This window comes from Hyla sarda, unplaced genomic scaffold (assembly GCF_029499605.1).
Source record: "Hyla sarda isolate aHylSar1 unplaced genomic scaffold, aHylSar1.hap1 scaffold_1628, whole genome shotgun sequence".
Taxonomy (NCBI): Eukaryota; Metazoa; Chordata; class Amphibia; order Anura; family Hylidae; genus Hyla; species Hyla sarda.
In genome coordinates, this window is record NW_026608265.1 from 30,946 (window position 1) to 55,721 (window position 24,776).

The 24,776-nt window shown below is 48.6% G+C and overlaps 1 protein-coding gene across 1 annotated transcript in view; it reads left to right on the forward strand.

Moving 5' to 3' along the window:
* The window catches only part of ARHGAP30 (Rho GTPase activating protein 30), a 36,814-nt gene extending 12,635 nt beyond the window's left edge, over nucleotides 1-24,179 (forward strand). Inside the window, exons 5-12 of the mRNA XM_056552475.1 lie at nucleotides 3,956-4,063; nucleotides 8,793-8,920; nucleotides 10,525-10,696; nucleotides 12,160-12,260; nucleotides 12,401-12,478; nucleotides 20,244-20,744; nucleotides 21,302-21,456; nucleotides 21,860-24,179. Of these exons, the coding sequence (XP_056408450.1) occupies nucleotides 3,956-4,063; nucleotides 8,793-8,920; nucleotides 10,525-10,696; nucleotides 12,160-12,260; nucleotides 12,401-12,478; nucleotides 20,244-20,744; nucleotides 21,302-21,456; nucleotides 21,860-23,830 (3,214 nt within the window). The 3' untranslated portion in view covers nucleotides 23,831-24,179. The remainder of the gene's footprint in view (nucleotides 1-3,955; nucleotides 4,064-8,792; nucleotides 8,921-10,524; nucleotides 10,697-12,159; nucleotides 12,261-12,400; nucleotides 12,479-20,243; nucleotides 20,745-21,301; nucleotides 21,457-21,859) is intronic.
* The last annotated feature ends 597 nt before the right edge of the window (nucleotides 24,180-24,776 follow it).

Here is a 24,776-nt window from a genome sequence, read left to right on the forward strand (position 1 = left end):
GTAGTGTGCCTCCTCTATAGCCTTGTGTCGTAGTGTGCCTCGTCTACAGCCTCGTGTCTTAGTGTGCCTCGGCTATAACCTCATGATGTAGTGTGCCTAATCTATCGTCTCGTGTCGTAGTGTGTCTCGTCTATAGCCTCCTCTCATAGTGTGCCTCATCTATAGCCTCGTGTCGTAGTGTGCCTCCTCTATAGCCTCGTTTAGTAGTGTGCCTCCTCTATAGCCTCCTGTTGTAGTGTGCCTTGTCTATAGCCTTGTGTCGTAGTGTGCCTCGTCTACAGCCTCGTGTCATTGTGTGCCTCGTCTATAGCCTCGTGTCGTAGTGGGCCTCCTCTACAACCTCCTGTCGTAGTGTGCCTCGTGTTGAAGTGTGCCTCGTCTATAGCCTCATGTCGTAGTGTGCCTCCTCTATAGCCTCCTGTCATAGTGTGCCTCGTGCCATCGTGTGCTTCGTCTATAGCCTCGTGTCATAGTGTGCCTCCTATACAACCTTCTGTCGTAGTGTGCCTCCTCTATAGCCTACTGTCAGTGTGCCTCGTGTCATTGTGTGCCTCGTCTATAGCCTCGTGTCGTAGTGTGCCTCCTCTACAACCTCCTGTCGTAGTGTGCCTCGTCTATAGCCTCCTGTCGTAGTGTGCCTCCTCTATAGCCTCCTGTCATAGTGTGCCTCGTGCCATCGTGTGCCTCATCTATAGCCTTGTCTCGTAGTGTGCCTCCTCTACAACCTTCTGTCGTAGTGTGCCTCCTCTATAGCCTACTGTCAGTGTGCCTCGTGTCATTGTGTGCCTCGTCTATAGCCTCGTGTCGTAGTGTGCCTCCTCTACAACCTCCTGTCGTAGTGTGCCTCGTCTATAGCCTCATGTCGTAGTGTGCCTCTTCTACAGCCTCCTGTCATAGTGTGCCTCCTCTATAGCCTCCTGTCGTAGTGTGCCTCGTGTTGTAATGTGCCTCGTCTATAGCCTCATGTCGTAGTGTGCCTCCTCCATAGCCTCGTTTAGCAGTGTGCCTCATCTATAGCCTCGTGTCGTAGTGTGCCTTGTCTATAGCCTCGTGTCGTAGTGTGCCTTGTCTATAGCCTCGTGTCGTAGTGTGCCTCCTCCATAGCCTCGTTTAGCAGTGTGCCTCGTCTATTGCCTCGTGTCGTAGTGTGCTTTGTCTATAGTCTCGTGTTGTAGTGTGCCTCCTCTATAGCCTCATTTAGTAGTGCGCCTCCTCTATAGCCTCCTGTCATAGTGTGCCTCGTCTATACCCTGGTGTCGTAGTGTGCCTCCTCTACAACCTCCTGTCGTAGTGTGCCTCGTGTCGTAGTGTGCCTAGTCTTTAGCCTTGTGTCATAGTGTGCCTCATCTTTAGCCTTGTGTCGTAGTGTGCCTCCTCTATAACCTCCTTTCGTAGTGTGTCTCGTGTCACAGTGTGCCTCGTCTATAGCCTTGTGTCGTAGTGTGCCTCCTCTATAGCCCCATTTAGTAGTGTGCCTCCTCTAAAACCTCCTGTCGTAGTGTGCCTCCTCTATAGCCCCATTTAGTAGTGTGCCTCCTCTATAACCCCCTGTCGTAGTGTGCCTCGTCTATAGCCTGGTGTCGTTGTGTGCCTCCTCTATAGCCCCATTTAGTAGTGTGCCTCCTCTATAACCCACTGTCGTAGTGTGCCTCATGTCGTAGTGTGCCTTGTCTATAGCCTTGTGTCGTAGTGTGCCTCCTCTATAACCTTCTGTCATTGTGTGCCTTGTCTATAGCCTCATGTCGTAGTCTGCCTCCTCTATAACCTCCTGTCATAGTGTGCCTCCTGTCGTAGTGTGCCTCGTCTATAGCCTTGTGTCATAGTGTGCCTCGTGTCGTAGTGTGCCTCCTCTATAACCTCCTGTCGTAGTGTGCCTCCTCTATAGCCTCGTGTCGTAGTGTGCCTCCTCTATAGCCTTGTGTCGTAGCGTGCCTTGTGTCGTAGTGTGCCTCCTCTATAGCCTCATGTCGTAGTGTGCCTTGTCTAAAGCCTTGTGTCGTAGTGTGCCTCGTGTCATAGTATGCCTCCTCTATAACCTCCTATAGTAGTGTGCCTCCTGTCGTAGTGTGCCTCATCTATAGCCTTGTGTCGTAGTGTGCCTCGTCTATAGCCTCATGTCGTAGTGTGCCTCGTCTATAGCCTTGTGTCGTAGTGTGCCCCGTGTCATAGTGTGCCACGTGTCGTAGTGTGCCTTCTCTAAAACCTCCTGTCGTAGTGTGCCTCGTGTCGTTGTGTGCCTCCTCTATAGCCCCATTTAGTAGTGTGCCTCCTCTATAACCCCCTGTCGTAGTGTGCCTCGTCTATAGCCTGGTGTCGTTGTGTGCCTCCTCTATAGCCCCATTTAGTAGTGTGCCTCCTCTATAACCCACTGTCGTAGTGTGCCTCATGTCGTAGTGTGCCTTGTCTATAGCCTTGTGTCGTAGTGTGCCTCCTCTATAACCTTCTGTCGTTGTGTGCCTTGTCTATAGCCTCGTGTCGTAGTCTGCCTCCTCTATAACCTCCTGTCATAGTGTGCCTCCTGTCGTAGTGTGCCTCGTCTATAGCCTTGTGTCATAGTGTGCCTCGTGTCGTAGTGTGCCTCCTCTATAACCTCCTGTCGTAGTGTGCCTCCTCTATAGCCTCGTGTCGTAGTGTGCCTCCTCTATAGCCTTGTGTCGTAGCGTGCCTTGTGTCGTAGTGTGCCTCCTCTATAGCCTCATGTCGTAGTGTGCCTTGTCTAAAGCCTTGTGTCGTAGTGTGCCTCGTGTCATAGTATGCCTCCTCTATAACCTCCTATAGTAGTGTGCCTCCTGTCGTAGTGTGCCTCATCTATAGCCTTGTGTCGTAGTGTGCCTCGTCTATAGCCTCATGTCGTAGTGTGCCTCGTCTATAGCCTTGTGTCGTAGTGTGCCCCGTGTCATAGTGTGCCACGTGTCGTAGTGTGCCTTCTCTAAAACCTCCTGTCGTAGTGTGCCTCGTGTCGTTGTGTGCCTCCTCTATAGCCCCATTTAGTAGTGTGCCTCCTCTATAACCCCCTGTCGTAGTGTGCCTCGTCTATAGCCTGGTGTCGTTGTGTGCCTCCTCTATAGCCCCATTTAGTAGTGTGCCTCCTCTATAACCCACTGTCGTAGTGTGCCTCATGTCGTAGTGTGCCTTGTCTATAGCCTTGTGTCGTAGTGTGCCTCCTCTATAACCTTCTGTCGTTGTGTGCCTTGTCTATAGCCTCGTGTCGTAGTCTGCCTCCTCTATAACCTCCTGTCATAGTGTGCCTCCTGTCGTAGTGTGCCTCGTCTATAGCCTTGTGTCATAGTGTGCCTCGTGTCGTAGTGTGCCTCCTCTATAACCTCCTGTCGTAGTGTGCCTCCTCTATAGCCTCGTGTCGTAGTGTGCCTCCTCTATAGCCTTGTGTCGTAGTGTGCCTTGTGTCGTAGTGTGCCTCCTCTATAGCCTCATGTCGTAGTGTGCCTTGTCTAAAGCCTTGTGTCGTAGTGTGCCTCGTGTCATAGTATGCCTCCTCTATAACCTCCTGTCGTAGTGTGCCTCCTGTCGTAGTGTGCCTCATCTATAGCCTTGTGTCGTAGTGTGCCTCATCTATAGCCTTGTGTCGTAGTGTGCCTCGTCTATAGCCTCATGTCGTAGTGTGCCTCGTCTATAGCCTCGTGTCGTAGTGTGCCCCGTGTCATAGTGTGCCACGTGTCGTAGTGTGCCTCCTCTATAACCTCCTGTCGTAGTGTGCCTCATCTATAGCTTCGTGTCATAGTGTGCCTCATCTATAGCCTCTTGTCGTAGTGTGCCTCGTGTCGCAGCATACCAGTATATACATGTACTGATGTATGATATATGATGTTTGGCAGGGTACCTGGTTCTTTTCCAGGTGATTACCCGTCAGCCTATGACTAGTTGGTGCCATACGGTATTAAACGTGTACATGGTAATATGCAGGATGAAGACTATTTTCATGGTTGTGTTCTTCTAGGACACTGGAATATCTCATGAGACACTTGCTCAGAATGGCCTCATACAGCTCTCAAACCAACATGCACACCAGGAACCTGGCCATCGTGTGGGCCCCTAATCTGCTCAGGTAGGCTGATATACTTAACCCTTTGTTCACAGCTCATCTGCCTCCAGCCATGATCATCACTAAAGCTCCTAAAGAAGAAGGATCAGGTCTGAGGGACCTTCAGCCATAAGGCTAAGTTTCTACTTGGTTTTTTGTCCTGCGTTTTTTGGGTAGAAAAAAACACCTGAAAAAACACCAGTGCGATGTCCTGCGTCTGGCGTTTTTTTCTGGCGTTTTTTTTCATTTGTGTGGAAATTGCATTTTTGGCTCCTTTGGAGTTTTTTTTTTTTGGTACCCAAAATTTGTTGGATACCCAGAAAAAAAAAAAAAAAGACGCAGCAGTGATGGAAAAAAATTTTATTAAACGAAATGTATATATTTCATAACAACATTTTTATAATTATTTTTAATAAAGTGTGTGTGTTTCACTTTTGTTTTCTCTATTTTTTTGGTAGTACTACTACTCCCAGCATGGAACAGACTGTTCCATGATGGGAGTAGTAGTACCTGTACTAATAGACATATCGCCCCAGGTGTATGTCTGACACCCGATGCGATCGTCCATAATATAGCAGAGATTGAGTGGCTCTATACAGCGCTCGCACCTCTGCTCTGTACTCCGGCCAGTGAAGTGAATAGAACATCACAGCTCTGAGGGAAATATCCATGAGTAAGTGGTCGGAGTACAGAGTAGAGATGTGAGCGCTGTATACAGTCGCTCCATCTCTGCTATAGACAGGACGATCACAGCGGGTGTCAATAGTGACATCCACTGTGATGTGACCTTAACTGCAAGTACTACTACTCCCAACATGGAGCACACTCTGCTCCATGCTGGGAGCTGTAGTACCTGCATTAATAGACAGATCGCAGCGAGTGTAACTTCTGACACTCGTTGCGATCTGTCTATTAATGCAGGTACTACAGCTCCCAGCATTGAGCAGAGTGTGCTCCATGTTGGGAGTAGTAATACCTGCAGTTAAGGAAAGATCACAGCGGGTATCACTACTGACACCCCCTGTGATCCTCCTGTATAATTTATAGATGCAGCGGACGCTCTTCTATGGTCCCCTGCACTGCCGTATATATACACACACACCTATTCATATATCCCACAGAGAGCTGTGATTGGCTGGAACCATCTGGCCAATCACAGCTCTCTGTGGGAAATATGAATATGTGTATATATACACATCAGTGCAGGGGACCATAGAAGAGCGGCCGCATCTATACATTATACAGGAGGATCGCAACGGGCGATCTGTCAATTAGTACAGGTACTACTACTCCCATCATGGAACAGTGTGTTCCATGCATGGAGTAGTAGTACTACCAAAAAAAATTTTTTAAATAATGAAAAAAAAATAGTGAAAAACACACACACACCACATTTTTATTATTGACAACTACATTTCTAGGTCCCCGCCCGCCCACATAAATTGATCCCTGTTTAAAAATTTATAAACATTTTGTAATAAAAAAGATACATTTCTTAGATACAATTTTTTCCATCACTACTGTATCTTTTTTATTTTTTTTTAATGGTACCCTACGTAATTTTATTAAAAAAAAGTATCTCCATCACTTTTTTGGATCGCTAAAGTCCAAAAAAGAATAAAAACCGCCAGCAAAAACGCGAAAGTTAAAACCCACATATCGTTTTTCTTGGCGTTTTTTCACTCCCAGAGACTACTATGGGAGAAAAACACCACGATTTTGACAAAAAAAAAACGCCAGTGGCTCAACATGCTGCGATTACCATCGATTTCAAAAACGCAAAAAAAGGAAAAAACGCCAAAAGGATTAAAAAAACGGTAAAGTAAAAAACGACAAGTGGAATAAGAATTTTGCGATTTCTCATTGATTTACAGCTAACATCTGGCAGCAGCGTTTTTTGGACGAAAAAACGCCATGCGGCAGAATTGGCGTTTTTCCCCCCTCCAAAAAAAATTTGTGGAATTCCAGCCTAACATTGTTCTGACTTCCTATGACATAGACAATGGTTATCCCATCTATAAATCCTAAAATACCAGGGATATAAGGGACAGAAGAAAACAGCTGGAGGTTAATGCTATTGCCCCAATTTGTGTGTATTTAGTGTCCTGACCAACGGTGGAAGAGACATCAGGGGGTCCATGGTCTGTAGAAGACTCTGACCTGGGACATTTCCATCCCGGGTCATCTCTGCCATTCACACAATCCACAGCTTCTTAGTGGTGACCTCTCCTTCTGGCCTTTATCATCATTTATACTCCTTCTGGCCTTTATCATCATTTATACTCCTTATGGCCTTTATTACCATTTATACTCCTTATGGCCTTTATCACCATTTATACTCCTTATGGCCTTTATCATCATTTATACTCCTTATGGCTTTTATTACCATTTATACTCCTTCTGGCCTTTATCATCATTTATACTCCTTATGGCCTTTATTACCATTTATACTCCTTATGGCTTTTATTACCATTTATACTCCTTATGGCCTTTATTACCATTTATACTCCTTATGGCCTTTATTACCATTTATACTCCTTCTGGCCTTTATCATCATTTATACTCCTTATGGCCTTTATTACCATTTATACTCCTTATGGCTTTTATTACCATTTATACTCCTTATGGCCTTTATTACCATTTATACTCCTTATGGCCTTTATTACCATTTATACTCCTTATGGCCTTTATTACCATTTATACTCCTTATGGCCTTTATCACCATTTATACTCCTTATGGCCTTTATTACCATTTATACTCCTTATGGCCTTTATCATCATTTATACTCCTTATGGCCTTTATCATCATTTATACTCCTTATGGCCTTTATTACCATTTATACTCCTTATGGCCTTTATCATCATTTATACTCCTTATGGCCTTTATCATCATTTATACTCCTTATTGCCTTTATCATCATTTATACTCCTTATGGCCTTTATTACCATTTATACTCCTTATGGCCTTTATCATCATTTATACGCCTTATGGCCTTTATCATCATTTATACGCCTTATGGCCTTTATCATCATTTATACTCCTTATGGCCTTTATCATCATTTATACTCCTTATGGCCTTTATTACCATTTATACGCCTTATGGCCTTTATCATCATTTATACTCCTTATGGCCTTTATTACCATTTATACTCCTTATGGCCTTTATTACCATTTATACTCCTTATGGCCTTTATCATCATTTATACTCCTTATGGCCTTTATCATCATTTATACTCCTTATGGCCTTTATTACCATTTATACTCCTTATGGCCTTTATTACCATTTATACTCGTTATGGCCTTTATCATAATTTATACTCGTTATGGCCTTTATCATCATTTATACTCCTTATGGCCTTTATTATCCTTTATACTCCTTATGGCCTTTATTATCCTTTATACTCCTAATGGCATTTATTATCCTTTATACTCCTTATGGCCTTTATTACCATTTATACTCCTTATGGCTTTTATTATCCTTTATACTCCTTATGGCCTTTATTACGATTTATACTCCTTATGGCCTTTATTACCATTTATACTCCTTATGGCCTTTATTACCATTTATACTCCTTATGGCCTTTATCATCATTTATACTCCTTATGGCCTTTATTATCCTTTATACTACTTATGGCCTTTATCACCATTTATACTCGTTATGGCCTTTATCATCATTTATACTCGTTATGGCCTTTATCATCATTTATACTCCTTATGGCCTTTATTATCCTTTATACTCCTTATGGCCTTTATTATCCTTTATACTCCTAATGGCATTTATTATCCTTTATACTCCTTATGGCCTTTATTACCATTTATACTCCTTATGGCTTTTATTATCCTTTATACTCCTTATGGCCTTTATTACGATTTATACTCCTTATGGCCTTTATCACCATTTATACTCCTTATGGCCTTTATCATCATTTATACTCCTTCTGGCCTTTATTACCATTTATACTCCTTATGGCTTTTATTATCCTTTATACTCATTATGGCCTTTATTACCATTTATACTCCTTATGGCTTTTATTATCCTTTATACTCCTTATGGCCTTTATTACCATTTATACTCCTTATGGCCTTTATCACCATTTATACTCGTTATGGCCTTTATCATCATTTATACTCCTTCTGGCCTTTATTACCATTTATACTCCTTATGGCTTTTATTATCCTTTATACTCATTATGGCCTTTATTACCATTTATACTCCTTATGGCTTTTATTATCCTTTATACTCATTATGGCCTTTATTACCATTTATACTCCTTATGGCTTTTATTATCCTTTATACTCCTTATGGCCTTTATTACCATTTATACTCCTTATGGCCTTTATCACCATTTATACTCCTTATGGCCTTTATCATCATTTATACTCCTTATGGCCTTTATCACCATTTATACTCCTTATGGCCTTTATTACCATTTATACTCCTTATGGCCTTTATCACCATTTATACTCCTTATGGCCTTTATTACCATTTATACTCCTTATGGCCTTTATCACCATTTATACTCCTTATTGCCTTTATCATCATTTATACTCCTTCTGGCCTTTATTACCATTTATACTCCTTATGGCCTTTATTATCCTTTATACTCCTTATGGCCTTTATTACGATTTATACTCCTTATGGCCTTTATCACCATTTATACTCCTTATGGCCTTTATTATCCTTTATACTCCTTCTGGCCTTTATTACCATTTATACTCCTTATGGCCTTTATTATCATTTATACTTCTAGGTCCAAAGACATCGAGTCTTCAGGCTTTAATGGCACGTCTGCGTTTATGGAGGTCAGAGTCCAGTCCATTGTGGTAGAATTCATCCTAAACCACGTGGAGCAGCTGTTTGGAGGCCAAACAAGTGATGGTAACAGAGACCCCACAACTACCTGTAATCACTCATCATAATATATCAGAGGAGAACAGAGACCCCACAACTACCTGTAATCACTCATCATAATATATCACAGGAGAACAGAGACCCCACAACTACCTGTAATCACTCATCATAATATATCACAGGAGAGAACAGAGACCTCACAACTACCTGTAATCACTCATCATAATATATCACAGGAGAGAACAGAGACCTCACAACTACCTGTAATCACTCATCATAATATATCACAGGAGAACAGAGACCTCACAACTACCTGTAATCACTCATCATAATATATCACAGGAGAACAGAGACCCCACAATACCTGTAATCACTCATCATAATATATCACAGGAGAACAGAGACCTCACAACTACCTGTAATCACTCATCATAATATATCACAGGAGAACAGAGACCCCACAATACCTGTAATCACTCATCATAATATATCACAGGAGAACAGAGACCCCACAACTACCTGTAATCACTCATCATAATATATCACAGGAGAACAGAGACCCCACAACTACCTCTAATCACTCATCATAATATATCACAGGAGAACAGAGACCTCACAACTACCTGTAATCACTCATCATAATATATCACAGGAGAACAGAGACCTCACAACTACCTGTAATCACTCATCATAATATATCACAGGAGAACAGAGACCCCACAATACCTGTAATCACTCATCATAATATATCACAGGAGAACAGAGACCCCACAATACCTGTAATCTCTCATCATAATATATCACAGGAGAACAGAGACCCCACAATACCTGTAATCACTCATCATAATATATCACAGGAGAACAGAGACCCCACAACTACCTGTAATCACTCATCATAATATATCACAGGAGAACAGAGACCCCACAACTACCTGTAATCTCTCATCATAATATATCACAGGAGAACAGAGACCCCACAACTACCTGTAATCACTCATCATAATATATCACAGGAGAACAGAGACCCCACAATACCTGTAATCACTCATCATAATATATCACAGGAGAACAGAGACCCCACAACTACCTGTAATCACTCATCATAATATATCACAGGAGAACAGAGACCCCACAATACCTGTAATCTCTCATCATAATATATCACAGGAGAACAGAGACCCCACAATACCTGTAATCACTCATCATAATATATCACAGGAGAACAGAGACCCCACAACTACCTGTAATCACTCATCATAATATATCACAGGAGAACAGAGACCCCACAACTACCTGTAATCTCTCATCATAATATATCACAGGAGAACAGAGACCCCACAACTACCTGTAATCACTCATCATAATATATCACAGGAGAACAGAGACCCCACAACTACCTGTAATCACTCATCATAATATATCACAGGAGAACAGAGATCCCACAATACCTGTAATCACTCATCCCGTATCTCGGTCAACACTGTGTGCGGAGAGGTCTCTTTATCAGTCCCTTTAATATCGGTGACACCATACTCAAACACATCCCATCATTCCCCAGTTATAACGTCCCCCTACAATTACTCTGCCATAATCACAGCCAGTCCTTGTCAGTCTGATGTGTTATATTCCAGAAAAAGAAAATGAAGGCAGTTCTTCTGCCTCAACCAAATGGTCAATGCCAACCTGCATTCCGGAGGATTATTACCGATCGTTGTCCTACAATCTGCCTAATATGCTGAACCATGGGGATGGACCACCACAGATTCGTCCTTACCACACCATCATTGATCTCACAGACCATAAGTAAGTGCTTACTGTCATGCCTTGTGCTCTCCAGAAGGTTCAACCCTATGATGTGTTTGTGCTAGAGGGGCCACAATACCTGGTCTGTCTACAATGATTAAGACCCCCTCAGTTTTCTCTCTAGTCACTATTGACCACAAGATGCTGTTTCTCAAGTGCGCTCTCTCCAGGAGGCCTCAGATACCTACACAACTCTCTCCACATAGCCACCACTTCATCTTAAAGGCCAACTGTAGTGGTACCGTTTTACATATGCCCGGGCCTCAAAAATAAACAAAATAAACCCATACATACCTTCCTACGAGCCCCCATTGGTCCGGCACAGGCCTCACGGTCCGGCAGTGCTGTCCTCATACCACTTCCTGGGGATGGGGACACCGCAGAGCCGTCTGTGTATCACCAGCTGTAGTGATGTCCCGCCCCGGCTGGTGATAGGCTGAGCCCACTGTCATGTAAGGAGCTCTGGCTGGCTTCTTACATGACACTCAGCTCAGCCTATCACCAGCCGGAGCAGGACATCACTACAGCCGGTGATACGCCGATCGCTCTGCAGTGTCCCCGTCCCCAGGAAGTGGAATGACGTCAGCACTGCCGGACCGTGAGGCCTGCGCCGGACCAATGGGGGCTCGTAGGAAGGTATGTATGAGTTTATTTTTGAGGCCCGGACACAGGAATATGTAAAACGGTACCACTACAGTTGTCCTTTAAGATACTGTTCCCCTTCACATGTAGGTTTATGTCCTGATCTTAACACATGAGTTTGTATAAAGTGTAATTAAATATGACATGAAAATCGCAAGGCTTAATAAAATAAATAAACTATAGCAAATGCCACAATGTAATAGGGTGCAAAGCAGTTCTTAAAAACCAAAAGGGAATAAACTAGAACCTCACGTATTTGGATCCACCAACTGGAGGAGGGAGGAAAACCAGATCCTCCACGGTGACCGAACCCCAAGAAATGGCCACAAGCTAAAGTGTCCACCCCCCCTCTCCTCTGATGTCACCACCTGGGTCTATGACAGGTATAATTCTCTGTTTACCTTCTCGGTGGCATCAGGAATTGTCTAAAACATCTTCTGAGTATGTAAGATAATACCTCTTATTACAGTCAGTATGTATAGGTACCAAACAAGGTGGGGCCCAGGGCTTCCCTCTAGGTCTTCCCAGATTGCTGTATTTCCCATATAAATCAAATATAAAAAAGACAACACAAATGGGTGTAATGGGGTACCTGACTATTTAACGGTATAAAGGCAGATATGGATTATGGTGAATGGTATATAAATATATTATAGGCGCTGAGGATGATCCACCTCAGATCTCAGCTGATCATTCACCTGATCGGTGTGTTGAGGTGCGACTTACAAGGAATGTGACTTCACAGGGACCAAAAGGATCAGGGCAGCCATGTATGAGAAGTAGATGGTGGGGAAGCATTCTAACCATGATATTGTCCACAGGAGGAAAGGTTCTCTGAAGGGTAAGAAATGGAAATCAATCTTCAACCTGGGAAGGTCAAACCCAGATTCCAAGCGCAAGTCTCATAAACACGATGATAAAGGTAAGAGTTGTCCTATGTCCCCTATTCCATCCCTGCCAAATGTCATGTACAGTCAGAGCTCGCTCCTTTATCCCTGGTAAGAGAACAGTTTGAGTTCTAATTTCCTGCAGAATCACATGTAGGTCAAAACATTTTTGCAGATGGAAAGTCGGGAAAAATGAGTCTTCGTCCGGCCAAAAGCATGGACTCCCTGAGTTCAGTCCCTCACACAACACATGGTAAGACGTCTTCATATAGAGTTATTAGTGGTTGAGGGGTCCATAAACCTTCAGGAGCTGTCGGCCGTACATCAGTTCACTATGTCTCCCACTCACCCCATCACATAAACATTTGGGTGAACGTTTGTGTTCTGAGTGGGGGGGGTAAGACACTATCGAACAGCTTGGCAATGACATATCTCTCGGAAAACAAAAGGGTCAGGCAGATAAAATCCTACATTACACATTAGAACATAAGTGTGCCTCACTGAAATTCGGTGGGTCAGCTGACTTTTCACTACACATACAAGTGTATATGGGCCTTTAGCCTCGGGTCTGTAGACGTGTTGGTCGTGCTGGTCGTGCTTCTCTCATTAAGGCCCCTCTTTAAGTTTATCTATTCCCTTTTGGATTCAAGTTCTCCAAGAATATTTACACCAAGGTGCTCTTAAGACATTTGGCGCACTTGAACCCCATGAAACATTGAGGCCTCCTCCTCTGCCCAGGATAAGGTCTCCTCCTCCTCCTCCTCTGCCCAGGATAAGGTCTCCTCCTCCTCCTCTGCCCAGGATAAGGTCTCCTCCTCCTCCTCCTCTGCCCAGGATAAGGTCTCCTCCTCCTCCTCTGCCCAGGATAAGGTCTCCTCCTCCTCTGCCCAGGATAAGGGCTCCTCCTCCTCTGCCCAGGATAAGGTCTCCCCCTCCTCCTCCTCTGCCCAGGATAAGGTCTCCTCCTCCTCCTCCTCCTCCTCTGCCCAGGATAAGGTCTCCTCCTCCTCCTCCTCCTCTGCCCAGGATAAGGTCTCCTCCTCCTCCTCTGCCCAGGATAAGGTCTCCTCCTCCTCCTCCTCTGCCCAGGATAATGTCTCCTCCTCCTCCTCTGCCCAGGATAAGGTCTCCTCCTCCTCCTCCTCTGCCCAGGATAATGTCTCCTCCTCCTCCTCCTCTGCCCAGGATAAGGTCTCCTCCTTCTACTCCTCTGCCCAGGATAAGGTCTCCTCCTCCTCCTCCTCTGCCCAGGATAAGGTCTCCTCCTCCTCTTCTGCCCAGGATAAGGTCTCCTCCTCCTCCTCCTCTGCCCAGGATAAGGTCTCCTCCTTCTCCACCCAGGATAAGGTCTCCTCCTCCTCCTCTGCCCAGGATAAGGTCTCCTCCTCCTCTGCCCAGGATAAGGTCTCCTCCTCCTCCTCCTCTGCCCAGGTAAGGTCTCCTCCTCCTCTGCCCAGGATAAGGTCTCCTCCTCCTCCTCCTCTGCCCAGGAAAAGGTCTCCTCCTCCTCTGCCCAGGATAAGGTCTCCTCCTCCTCCTCTGCCCAGGATAAGGTCTCCTCCTCTTCCTCCTCCTCTACCCAGGATAAGGTCTCCTCCTCCTCCTCTACCCAGGATAAGGTCTCCTCCTCCTCCTCCTCTGCCCAGGAAAAGGTCTCCTCCTCCTCCTCCTCTGCCCAGGATAAGGTCTCCTCCTCCTCCTCTGCCCAGGATAAGGTCTCCTCCTCTTCCTCCTCCTCTACCCAGGATAAGGTCTCCTCCTCCTCCTCTGCCCAGGATAAGGTCTCCTCCTCTGCCCAGGATAAGGTCTCCTCCTCTGCCCAGGATAAGGTCTCCTCCTCCTCTTCTGCCCAGGATAAGGTCTCCTCCTCCTCCTCCTCTGCCCAGGATAAGGTCTCCTCCTTCTCCACCCAGGATAAGGTCTCCTCCTCCTCCTCTGCCCAGGATAAGGTCTCCTCCTCCTCCTCTGCCCAGGATAAGGTCTCCTCCTCCTCCTCCTCTGCCCAGGTAAGGTCTCCTCCTCCTCTGCCCAGGATAAGGTCTCCTCCTCCTCCTCCTCTGCCCAGGAAAAGGTCTCCTCCTCCTCTGCCCAGGATAAGGTCTCCTCCTCCTCCTCTGCCCAGGATAAGGTCTCCTCCTCTTCCTCCTCCTCTACCCAGGATAAGGTCTCCTCCTCCTCCTCTACCCAGGATAAGGTCTCCTCCTCCTCTGCCCAGGAAAAGGTCTCCTCCTCCTCCTCCTCTGCCCAGGATAAGGTCTCCTCCTCCTCCTCTGCCCAGGATAAGGTCTCCTCCTCTTCCTCCTCCTCTACCCAGGATAAGGTCTCCTCCTTCTCCACCCAGGATAAGGTCTCCTCCTCCTCCTCTGCCCAGGATAAGGTCTCCTCCTCCTCCTCTGCCCAGGATAAGGTCTCCTCCTCCTCCTCCTCTGCCCAGGTAAGGTCTCCTCCTCCTCTGCCCAGGATAAGGTCTCCTCCTCCTCCTCCTCTGCCCAGGAAAAGGTCTCCTCCTCCTCTGCCCGGGATAAGGTCTCCTCCTCTGCCCAGGATAAGGTCTCCTCCTCTTCCTCCTCCTCTACCCAGGATAAGGTCTCCTCCTCCTCCTCTACCCAGGATAAGGTCTCCTCCTCCTCCTCCTCTGCCCAGGAAAAGGTCTCCTCCTCCTCCTCCTCTGCCCAGGATAAGGTCTCCTCCTCCTCCTCTGCCCAGGATAAGGTCTCCTCCTCTTCCTCCTCCTCTACCCAGGATAAGGTCTCCTCCTCCTCCTCTGCCCAGGATAAGGTCTCCTCCTCTGCCCAGGATAAGGTCTCCTCCTCCTCCTCTGCCCAGGATAAGGTCTCCTCCTCCTCTGCCCAGGATAAGGTCTCCTCCTCTTCCTCCTCCTCTGCCCAGGATAAGGTCTCCTCCTCTGCCCAGGATAAGGTCTCCTCCTCTGCCCAGGATAAGGTCTCCTCCTCTTCCTCCTCCTCTGCCCAGGATAAGGTCTTCTCCTCCTCCTCTGCCCAGGATAAGGTCTCCTCCTCTGCCCAGGATAAGGTCTCCTCCTCCTCTGCCCAAGATAAGGTCTCCTCCTCCTCCTCTGCCCAGGATAAGGTCTCCTCCTCCTCCTCTGCCCAGGATAAGGTCTCCTCCTCCTCCTTCTCTGCCCAGGATAAGGTCTCCTCCTCTGCCCAGGATAAGGTCTCCTCCTCCTCGGCCCAGGATAAGGTCTCCTCCTCTGCCCAGGATAAGGTCTCCTCCTCCTCTGCCCAGGATAAGGTCTCCTCCTCCTCCTCCTCTTCTGCCCAGGATAAGGTCTCCTCCTCCTCTGCCCAGGATAAGGTCTCCTCCTCCTCCTCTGCCCAGGATAAGGTCTCCTCCTCCTCCTCTGCCCAGGATAATGTCTCCTCCTCCTTCTCCTCTGCCCAGGATAAGGTCTCCTCCTCCTCCTCTGCCCAGGATAAGGTCTCCTCCTCCTCCTCTGCCCAGGATAAGGTCTCCTCCTCCTCCTCTGCCCAGGATAAGGTCTCCTCCTCCTCTGCCCAGGATAAGGTCTCCTCCTCCTCCTCTGCCCAGGATAAGGTCTCCTCCTCCTCCTCTGCCCAGGATAAGGTCTCCTCCTCCTCCTCTGCCCAGGATAAGGTCTCCTCCTCTTCCTCCTCCTCTGCCCAGGATAAGGTCTCCTCCTCCTCCTCTGCCCAGGATAAGGTCTCCTCCTCTGCCCAGGATAAGGTCTCCTCCTCTTCCTTCTCCTCTGCCCAGGATAAGGTCTCCTCCTCCTCCTCTGCCCAGGATAAGGTCTCCTCCTCTGCCCAGGATAAGGTCTCCTCCTCCTCCTCTGCCCAGGATAAGGTCTCCTCCTCCTCCTCCTCTGCCCAGGATAAGGTCTTTTCCTCCTCCTCCTCTGCCCAGGATAAGGTCTCCTCCTCTGCCCAGGATAAGGTCTCCTCCTCCTCTGCCCAGGATAAGGTCTCCTCCTCTGCCCAGGATAAGGTTTCCTCCTCCTCTGCCCAGGATAAGGTCTCCTCCTCTGCCCAAGATAAGGTCTCCTCCTCCTCGGCCCAGGATAAGGTCTCCTCCTCCTCCTCTGCCCAGGATAAGGTCTCCTCCTCCTCTGCCCAGGATAAGGTCTCCTCCTCTGCCCAGGATAAGGTCTCCTCCTCCTCCTCCTCTGCCCAGGATAATGTCTCCTCCTCCTCCTCTTCTGCCCAGGATAAGGTCTCCTCCTCCTCTGAGCAGGATAAGGTCTCCTCCTCCTCCTCTGCCCAGGATAAGGTCTCCTCCTCCTCCTCTGCCCAGGATAAGGTCTCCTCCTCTGCCCAGGATAAGGTCTCCTCCTCCTCTGCCCAGGATAAGGTCTCCCCCTCCTCCTTCTCTGCCCAGGATAAGGTCTCCTCCTCCTCCTCCTCTGCCCAGGATAAGGTCTCCTCCTCCTCTGCCCAGGATAAGGTCTCCTCCTGCTCCTCCTCTGCCGAGGATAAGGTCTCCTCCTCCTCCGCCCAGGATAAGGTCTCCTCCGCCCAGGATAAGGTCTCCTCCTCCTCCGCCCAGGATAAGGTCTCCTCCTCTGCCCAGGATAAGGTCTCCTCCTCCTCCTCTGCCCAGGATAAGGTCTCCTCCTCCTCCTCCTCTGCCCAGGATGAGGTCTCCTCCTCCTCCTCCTTGTCTGCCCAGGATGAGGTTTCCTCCTCCTCCTCCTCTGCCCAGGATGAGGTCTCCTCCTACTCCTCTGCTCAGGATGAGGTCTCCTCCTCCTCCTCCTCTGCCCAGGATAATGTCTCCTCCTCCTCTTCTGCCCAGGATAAGGTCTCCTCCTCTGCCCAGGATAAGGTTTCCTCCTCCTCTGCCCAGGATAAGGTCTCCTCCTCTGCCCAGGATAAGGTCTCCTCCTCCTCGGCCCAGGTTAAGGTCTCCTCCTCCTCCTCTGCCCAGGATAAGGTCTCCTCCTCCTCTGCCCAGGATAAGGTCTCCTCCTCTGCCTAGGATAAGGTCTCCTCCTCCTCTGCCCAGGATAATGTCTCCTCCTCCTCCTCTTCTGCCCAGGATAAGGTCTCCTCCTCCTCTGAGCAGGATAAGGTCTCCTCCTCCTCTGCCCAGGATAAGGTCTCCTCCTCCTCCTCTGCCCAGGATAAGGTCTCCTCCTCTGCCCAGGATAAGGTCTCCTCCTCCTCTGCCCAGGATAAGGTCTCCCCCTCCTCCTTCTCTGCCCAGGATAAGGTCTCCTCCTCCTCTGCCCAGGATAAGGTCTCCTCCTCCTCCTCCTCTGCCCAGGATAAGGTCTCCTCCTGCTCCTCCTCTGCCGAGGATAAGGTCTCCTCCTCCTCCGCCCAGGATAAGGTCTCCTCCTCCTCCGCCCAGGATAAGGTCTCCTCCTCCTCCGCCCAGGATAAGGTCTCCTCCTCTGCCCAGGATAAGGTCTCCTCCTCCTCCTCTGCCCAGGATAAGGTCTCCTCCTCCTCCTCCTCTGCCCAGGATGAGGTCTCCTCCTCCTCCTCCTTGTCTGCCCAGGATGAGGTCTCCTCCTCCTCCTCTGCCCAGGATGAGGTCTCCTCCTCCTCCTCTGCTCAGGATGAGGTCTCCTCCTCCTCCTCCTCTGCCCAGGATGAGGTCTCCTCCTCCTCTGCCCAGGATGAGGTCTCCTCCTCCTCTGCCCAGGATGAGGTCTCCTCCTCCTCTGCCCAGGATGAGGTCTCCTCCTCCTCTGCCCAGGATAAGGTCTCCTCCTCCTCTGCCCAGGATAAGGTCTCCTCCTCCTCTGCCCAGGATAAGGTCTCTTCCTCTGCCCAGGATGAGGTCTCTTCCTCTGCCCAGGATGAGGTCTCTTCCTCTGCCCAGGATGAGGTCTCTTCCTCTGCCCAGGATAAGGTCTCCTCCTCTGCCCAGGATAAGGTCTCCTCCTCCTCCTCCTCTGCCCAGGATAATGTCTCTTCCTCCTCCTCTTCTGCCCAGGATAAGGTCTCCTCCTCCTCTGAGCAGGATAAGGTCTCCTCCTCCTCTGCCCAGGATAAGGTCTCCTCCTCCTCCTCTGCCCAGGATAAGGTCTCCTCCTCTGCCCAGGATAAGGTCTCCTCCTCCTCTGCCCAGGATAAGGTCTCCCCCTCCTCCTTCTCTGCCCAGGATAAGGTCTCCTCCTCCTCCTCCTATGCCCAGGATAAGGTCTCCTCCTCCTCTGCCCAGGATAAGGTCTCCTCCTGCTCCTCCTCTGCCGAGGATAAGGTCTCCTCCTCCTCCGCCCAGGAAAAGGTCTCCTCCGCCCAGGATAAGGTCTCCTCCTCCTCCGCCCAGGATAAGGTCTCCTCCTCTGCCCAGGATAAGGTCTCCTCCTCCTCCTCTGCCCAGGATAAGGTCTCCTCCTCCTCCTCTGCCCAGGATGAGGTCTCCTCCTCCTCCTCCTTGTCTGCCCAGGATGAGGTTTCCTCCTACTCCTCCTCTGCCCAGGATGAGGTCTCCTCCTCCTCCTCCTCTGCCCAGGATAATGTCTCCTCCTCCTCCTCTTCTGCCCAGGATAAGGTCTCCTCCTCTGCCCAGGATAAGGTTTCCTCCTCCTCTGCCCAGGATAAGGTCTCCTCCTCTGCCCAGGATAAGGTCTCCTCCTCCTCGGCCCAGGTTAAGGTCTCCTCCTCCTCCTCTGCCCAGGATAAGGTCTCCTCCTCCTCTGCCCAGGATAAGGTCTCCTCCTCCTCTGCCCAGGATAATGTCTCCTCCTCCTCTTCTTCTGCCCAGGATAAGGTCTCCTCCTCCTCTGAGCAGGATAAGGTCTCCTCCTCCTCTGCCCAGGATAAGGTCTCCTCCTCCTCCTCTGCCCAGGATAAGGTCTCCTCCTCTGCCCAGGATAAGGTCTCCTCCTCTGCCCAGGATAAGGTCTCCTCCTCCTCTGCCCAGGATAAGGTCTCCCCCTCCTCCTTCTCTGCCCAGGATAAGGTCTCCTCCTCCTCCTCCTCTGCCCAGGATAAGGTCTCCTCCTCCTCCTCCTCTGCCCAGGATAAGGTCTCCTCCTGCTCCTCCTCTGCCGAGGATAAGGTCTCCTCCTCCTCCGCCCAGGATAAGGTCTCCTCCTCCTCCGCCCAGGATAAGGTCTCCTCCTCCTCCGCCCAGGATAAGGTCTCCTCCTCTGCCCAGGATAAGGTCTCCTCCTCCTCCTCTGCCCAGGATAAGGTCTCCTCCTCCTCCTTCTCTGCCCAGGATAAGGTCTCCTCCTCTGCCCAGGATAAGGTCTCCTCCTCCTCCTCCTCTGCCCAGGATAAGGTCTCCTCCTCTGCCCAGGATAAGGTCTCCTCCTCCTCTGCCCAGGATAAGGTCTCCTCCTCCTCCTCCTCTTCTGCCCAGGATAAGGTCTCCTCCTCCTCCTCTGCCCAGGATAAGGTCTCCTCCTCCTCCTCTGCCCAGGATAATGTCTCCTCCTCCTTCTCCTCTGCCCAGGATAAGGTCTCCTCCTCCTCCTTGTCTGCCCAGGATGAGGTCTCCTCCTCCTCCTCCTCTGCCCAGGATGAGGTCTCCTCATCCTCCTCTGCTCAGGATGAGGTCTCCTCCTCCTCCTCTGCCCAGGATGAGGTCTCCTCCTCCTCTGCCCAGGATGAGGTCTCCTCCTCCTCTGCCCAGGATGAGGTCTCCTCCTCCTCTGCCCAGGATGAGGTCTCCTCCTCCTCTGCCCAGGATAAGGTCTCCTCCTCCTCTGCCCAGGATAAGGTCTCCTCCTCCTCTGCCCAGGATGAGGTCTCCTCCTCCTCTGCCCAGGATGAGGTCTCCTCCTCCTCTGCCCAGGATGAGGTCTCTTCCTCTGCCCAGGATGAGGTCTCTTCCTCTGCCCAGGATGAGGTCTCTTCCTCTGCCCAGGATGAGGTCTCTTCCTCTGCCCAGGATAAGGTCTCCTCCTGTGTCCAAGGGATAATGTTTCCTCCTCTGTTCAGGATAAGGTCTCCTCCTCTCTGTCCAGGTTAAGGTCTCAGTTTTAATCTTTTTAAGGCTTGTTATCGCTTGTGTACTGTCCTTTACTTTCATACATGTTCATGTAACACAGAAACCTTTGTTCTGATCTCTGACAGCAACTGATTTGGAAAAGAATAATCTGCCATTACGATCTCCCAGAAACCAACTCTCACAAAGAAGGGAAAGTTTTGGGTCTCCAAATAAAGAAGACAACATTGAGTTTATGTGCTTAGACTCTGAGGAGCCACACTCAATGGACATGAATGATGCAGAGTATGAAGAAGAAGAAGGTCAGGCCAGGTCAGAGCCCACAACACCAAAACCAGGAAGGTCTTCACTAACAGGGAATCCACCAAGCCGCTCACCAAAATCTAACCCAAGCCGGGCTGAGAAGTGTGTGGGAGTCCACATTTCTGGACCCTTTTCTGTTACTCTCCCCTTCCATATTACATCTAATTTATCTCGTTTGACAAGAGGCATGGAGTGTCCAGGACTGAGCATATTGGCTCCACACAAAGGCTCTGAGAACTTCTCACTAGAAGGAAATATGTCTGCAGAGCATGAAGACCCAAACAAAGCAAGACCCTGCCAAGTGCCAGACAAAGACCAGCATAGTGGTAAATATCCATCTTAAAGTAAGAGGGTTAACAGTGGCTTCATGAGGTCATGTAGATCCCAACATTACAGCTCAGGTTAGAATAACTGTAGGATAAATGTTCCAGAGTGAAGATGATACATTATAGAACATAAATGGATAACAGAAAGAAATTATAGTACTTCTTGGGCCACATCCATGAATCCCACCATGGAATCCCAATGTGACCAACTAACTACAGGTGGGATCTCTACTGGTGGGATCCAGGTCAGGTGTCCTCATGATCCAGAACACATTTATGCTAACTTCGGCTCTTCTAACCTCTTGGTCCTACATGTCATTGTTCTGTTGTAGTCCATATTTCTCTGATTGGTGTGTGGGTTTTCCTCCCCCACTTTATAGATCTTTTTGGTCATATGGAAGAGCATGCACGAGGAGCCCACAGTCCAGAGAAGGAGCCATTGTGTTCTAACTACTGCGTCTGTGACAAGGAACCATCAGCAGACCCTGAAGTGCCTCAGGGTGACGGACGTTCAGAAGCTTCTCACAGAATCCTTCTAATTTCTGTCATTTCTTCAGGGACAGAGGAGCAAGGGAAAGAGAACGGCCGCATCTCACTGGAGGTCCAAGACACCTTCTCCTTCCTGGACGCCCAGGACACCAGTGCTGAGAAAATAGCAGAGAACACAGTAGACAGTGAGATGTTGGGGTACGACCAGCAAACTGGGAACAAGGCAAGTCCTCCGCACACTGTGTACTTGCACCCCAAATACTAAACACCCCATCAGAATACTCACTACTCCAACTCACAGGTGCCCCCCTCACTACTCCAACTCACAGGTCCCCCCCTCACTACTCCAACTCACAGGCGCCCCCCTCATTACTACAACTCACAGGTGCCCCCCTCACTCCTCCAACTCACAGGTGCCCCCTCACTCCTCCAACTCACAGGTGCCCCCCTCACTACTCCAGCTTACAGGCGCACCCTCACTACTCCAGCTTACAGGTGCCCCCCTCACTGCTCCAACTCACAGGCACCCCCCTCACTACTCCAACTCACAGGTGCCCCCCCCCCTCACTGCTTCTACTCACAGGCATCATGTCCTACATCTCAACCTTCTGTTTGCCTTTTCTTAGATGGAGGAATTTTCTGTGGAGCCTCCACCAGAAGACCTGTGCGAGGAGAATGAGGCTGGGCAGGCGTATTTCATGCCTATTGGCTTTGTAAATCAGATTGGACATTGGCAGGTGATGCAGGACAGTCTAGAAGACATTTATCTAAGTGCTCACGACGACCTCAGTCCAATAACACAGAACCCAAACCTGGAGCCATGTTCAGAGGAGCCCATGGAACAGCACCATTGTATAGGACATGAGAATCTTCTCACAGACCCAGGAGGAGAGACCATTGAGGAGGATCAGCTGAGGACTTATGTGTCCGGCACCCAAGAACAGTCACTTATGGCTTCAGAAACCCAATGTAATGGGACACACAAAATAGTTGTGGATGATGATGGTCAACGCTGTAACAAAGATCATAGATCTACAGGGGAACATGAAGACTCAGGGACTCCTAACAATAAGGAGGACACAATCATAGGAGAGCCCAGGTGTAGTCAGGAGCACAACATGGACATTCCCAATCCAGCGGATAGAGAGGCCCTGACAGCTCCTAAAGAGATGCAGCATGATGATCCTGACCACAAAGATGATACGGAAACTGTAAATAGTAAAGAGTTAGATGGTCCTGTGGCCCCTGGGCCTGAAGGGGTTGAGAATGACCCAGACTGCACAGTGGAGCCGCATCATCCAATGCAGGGTAAGGACATCCTGGAGGCACCTGAGACATCCCAAGAACCAACAGCTTGTGTCACAGATCTCAATACTGTGTCACCTAAGGCAACACTGGAGAATGAGGATAGTAAAGAATTGAATGCAAAAATCCGAGATTCATATGATGAAGTTGATACATTACCTAAAAACACGTCAGACCATTGCCTCTCCAGAAATACACCTTCTCTAGGACACAAGGAGATGGTCGAGCAGCAGAGTTACTGCGCTGAAGACGGATCTGCAAAAGGTCCCGAGTCTACTGCTAAAGATCAAGGCTTTTCTGATGAGGATCCTCTGTCTGAAGGATCAGTAGGACATGAACACTTACCTGATGACATCAACATGAAAACCTCAGAGGATGAGCTGAAGGATTCCCTACAGCAGAGGCCTCCACCTGAGGACAGCACTGCCCCTGAGAAGATGTACCCTGATGGCAGTGTAGCCATGAAGCTAATGGCAACCACCAATAAAATCCAGCAAGTAAAATCCGTTCCTGTCGTGCCACCAAAGCCACAATTCACCAAGCTTCCTTCAGCTCTAAAGACCAAGATCCAAGTCATCTCCTCTCCTCATCCTCTACAAACACCAGAAAAGGGCGGCCACATGGACATGGCAGATACATCTACAGGCACCACACTGAAGACTAATATACAGGTCATCTCCTCTCCTCATCCTCTACAAACACCAGAAAAGGGAGGCCACATAGACACGGCCGATACATCTACAGGCACCACAACGAAGACCAAGATCCAGGCCATCTCTTTGTTGTCTAGTAATAGAGACACAAGATCCCAGATGGCAGAGAAGAGCAGTCACACAGAGGCAGCAGAGACACCTATTTACACCTCTTTAATGAGGCGATCCAGTTGGAGGAACACCACCAGTATTTCCTTTGACACAGCAATGACCAAGGCCAAAGAACGTCAGTCTCAGAACCCAGTTAGACGTATGCAGACATACTGTATAGGAGATTCCTATGACCTTATGGACAATACCCCCCATGCTCCAAGGTTCACAGTGAAGTCAGCCAGTAGCAGAATACACAGACCTTTCAGTTGTAAGCCAATGCCTTATGGTGAAGGAGGAGAACTGCCTGGACCCAATGCTGAAGGAAAAGAGACCATGCATGGTCTCAAGTCCATATTTACCCATGAACCTGATGCCTACTCAAAAGAAGTGCCCCATAGTAACAGACTAAGTATGCCAAGGTTGGGCCAGCCACCTGTGGGTGATGACCAGAGCAAGTGTCATCAGCAGCGCCGGTCCCTGCTTTAATATGCCCCCATTTGTAGGAGTGGAATAAAACCTTCACCCTCCAGACTGTCCACATGTAACATGTATGTATTTTGTATTACATTCTCTTCAATGGTTTATAAAGGGAAAATGCAACTTAATGGGAGTCAGTAGCACAATGTGATCTCCCAAGACATGAAGGATATCCCTACCCCCCATAATATAACATATACCGTGTCAAAGGCTCACATCACAATGAGGTCAAACCAGAAGGTGGCCACATCACAATGAGGTCAGACCAGAAGGTGGCCACATCACAATGAGGTCATACTAGAAGTTTTCATTTTTTACATTTTTTTTCAATTATTTTCCTTATTTTTTAATAATGTTTTTTGATCCAATATGGTTTACACACTTTTGAGAACCTCCAGACATAAAGATATATAGAAATGAGGCAGTGTTATGACCCTTAAGTATATAGTGGGCCCCTGCGTGCTTAATGGAATATATTACCCATTCATAAATACTTTAGTATATACTTTTATATATATTTTTTTTATTGTGAATGTACTGACACTTTCATTCTTTATATTTACCTGAGGAACGATCCATCTCTCAATATAGTAAATAACAATAGCCATTGAAACTGCCTAACATACATTATAATACACTTATCCGGACTTAAAGGACAACTGTAGTGCAACACTTTTATATATTCCCGTGCCCGGGCCTCAAAAACAAACAAAATAAACTTTAACATACCTTCCCACGTGCCCCCATTGGTCCGGCACAGGCCTCACGGTCCGGCAGTGCCAACCTTCTTCAACTTTCTGGGGACTGGGACGCCGCAGGGCCGTCGGCGTATCCCAGGCCGCAGCGATGTCCCGCCCCGGCCGGTGATAGGCTGAGCTCACTGTCATGTAAGGAGCTCTGGCCAGAGCCAGAGACACACAAAACCATGTGGCGTTCTCATGGTCATTGCCCCTTA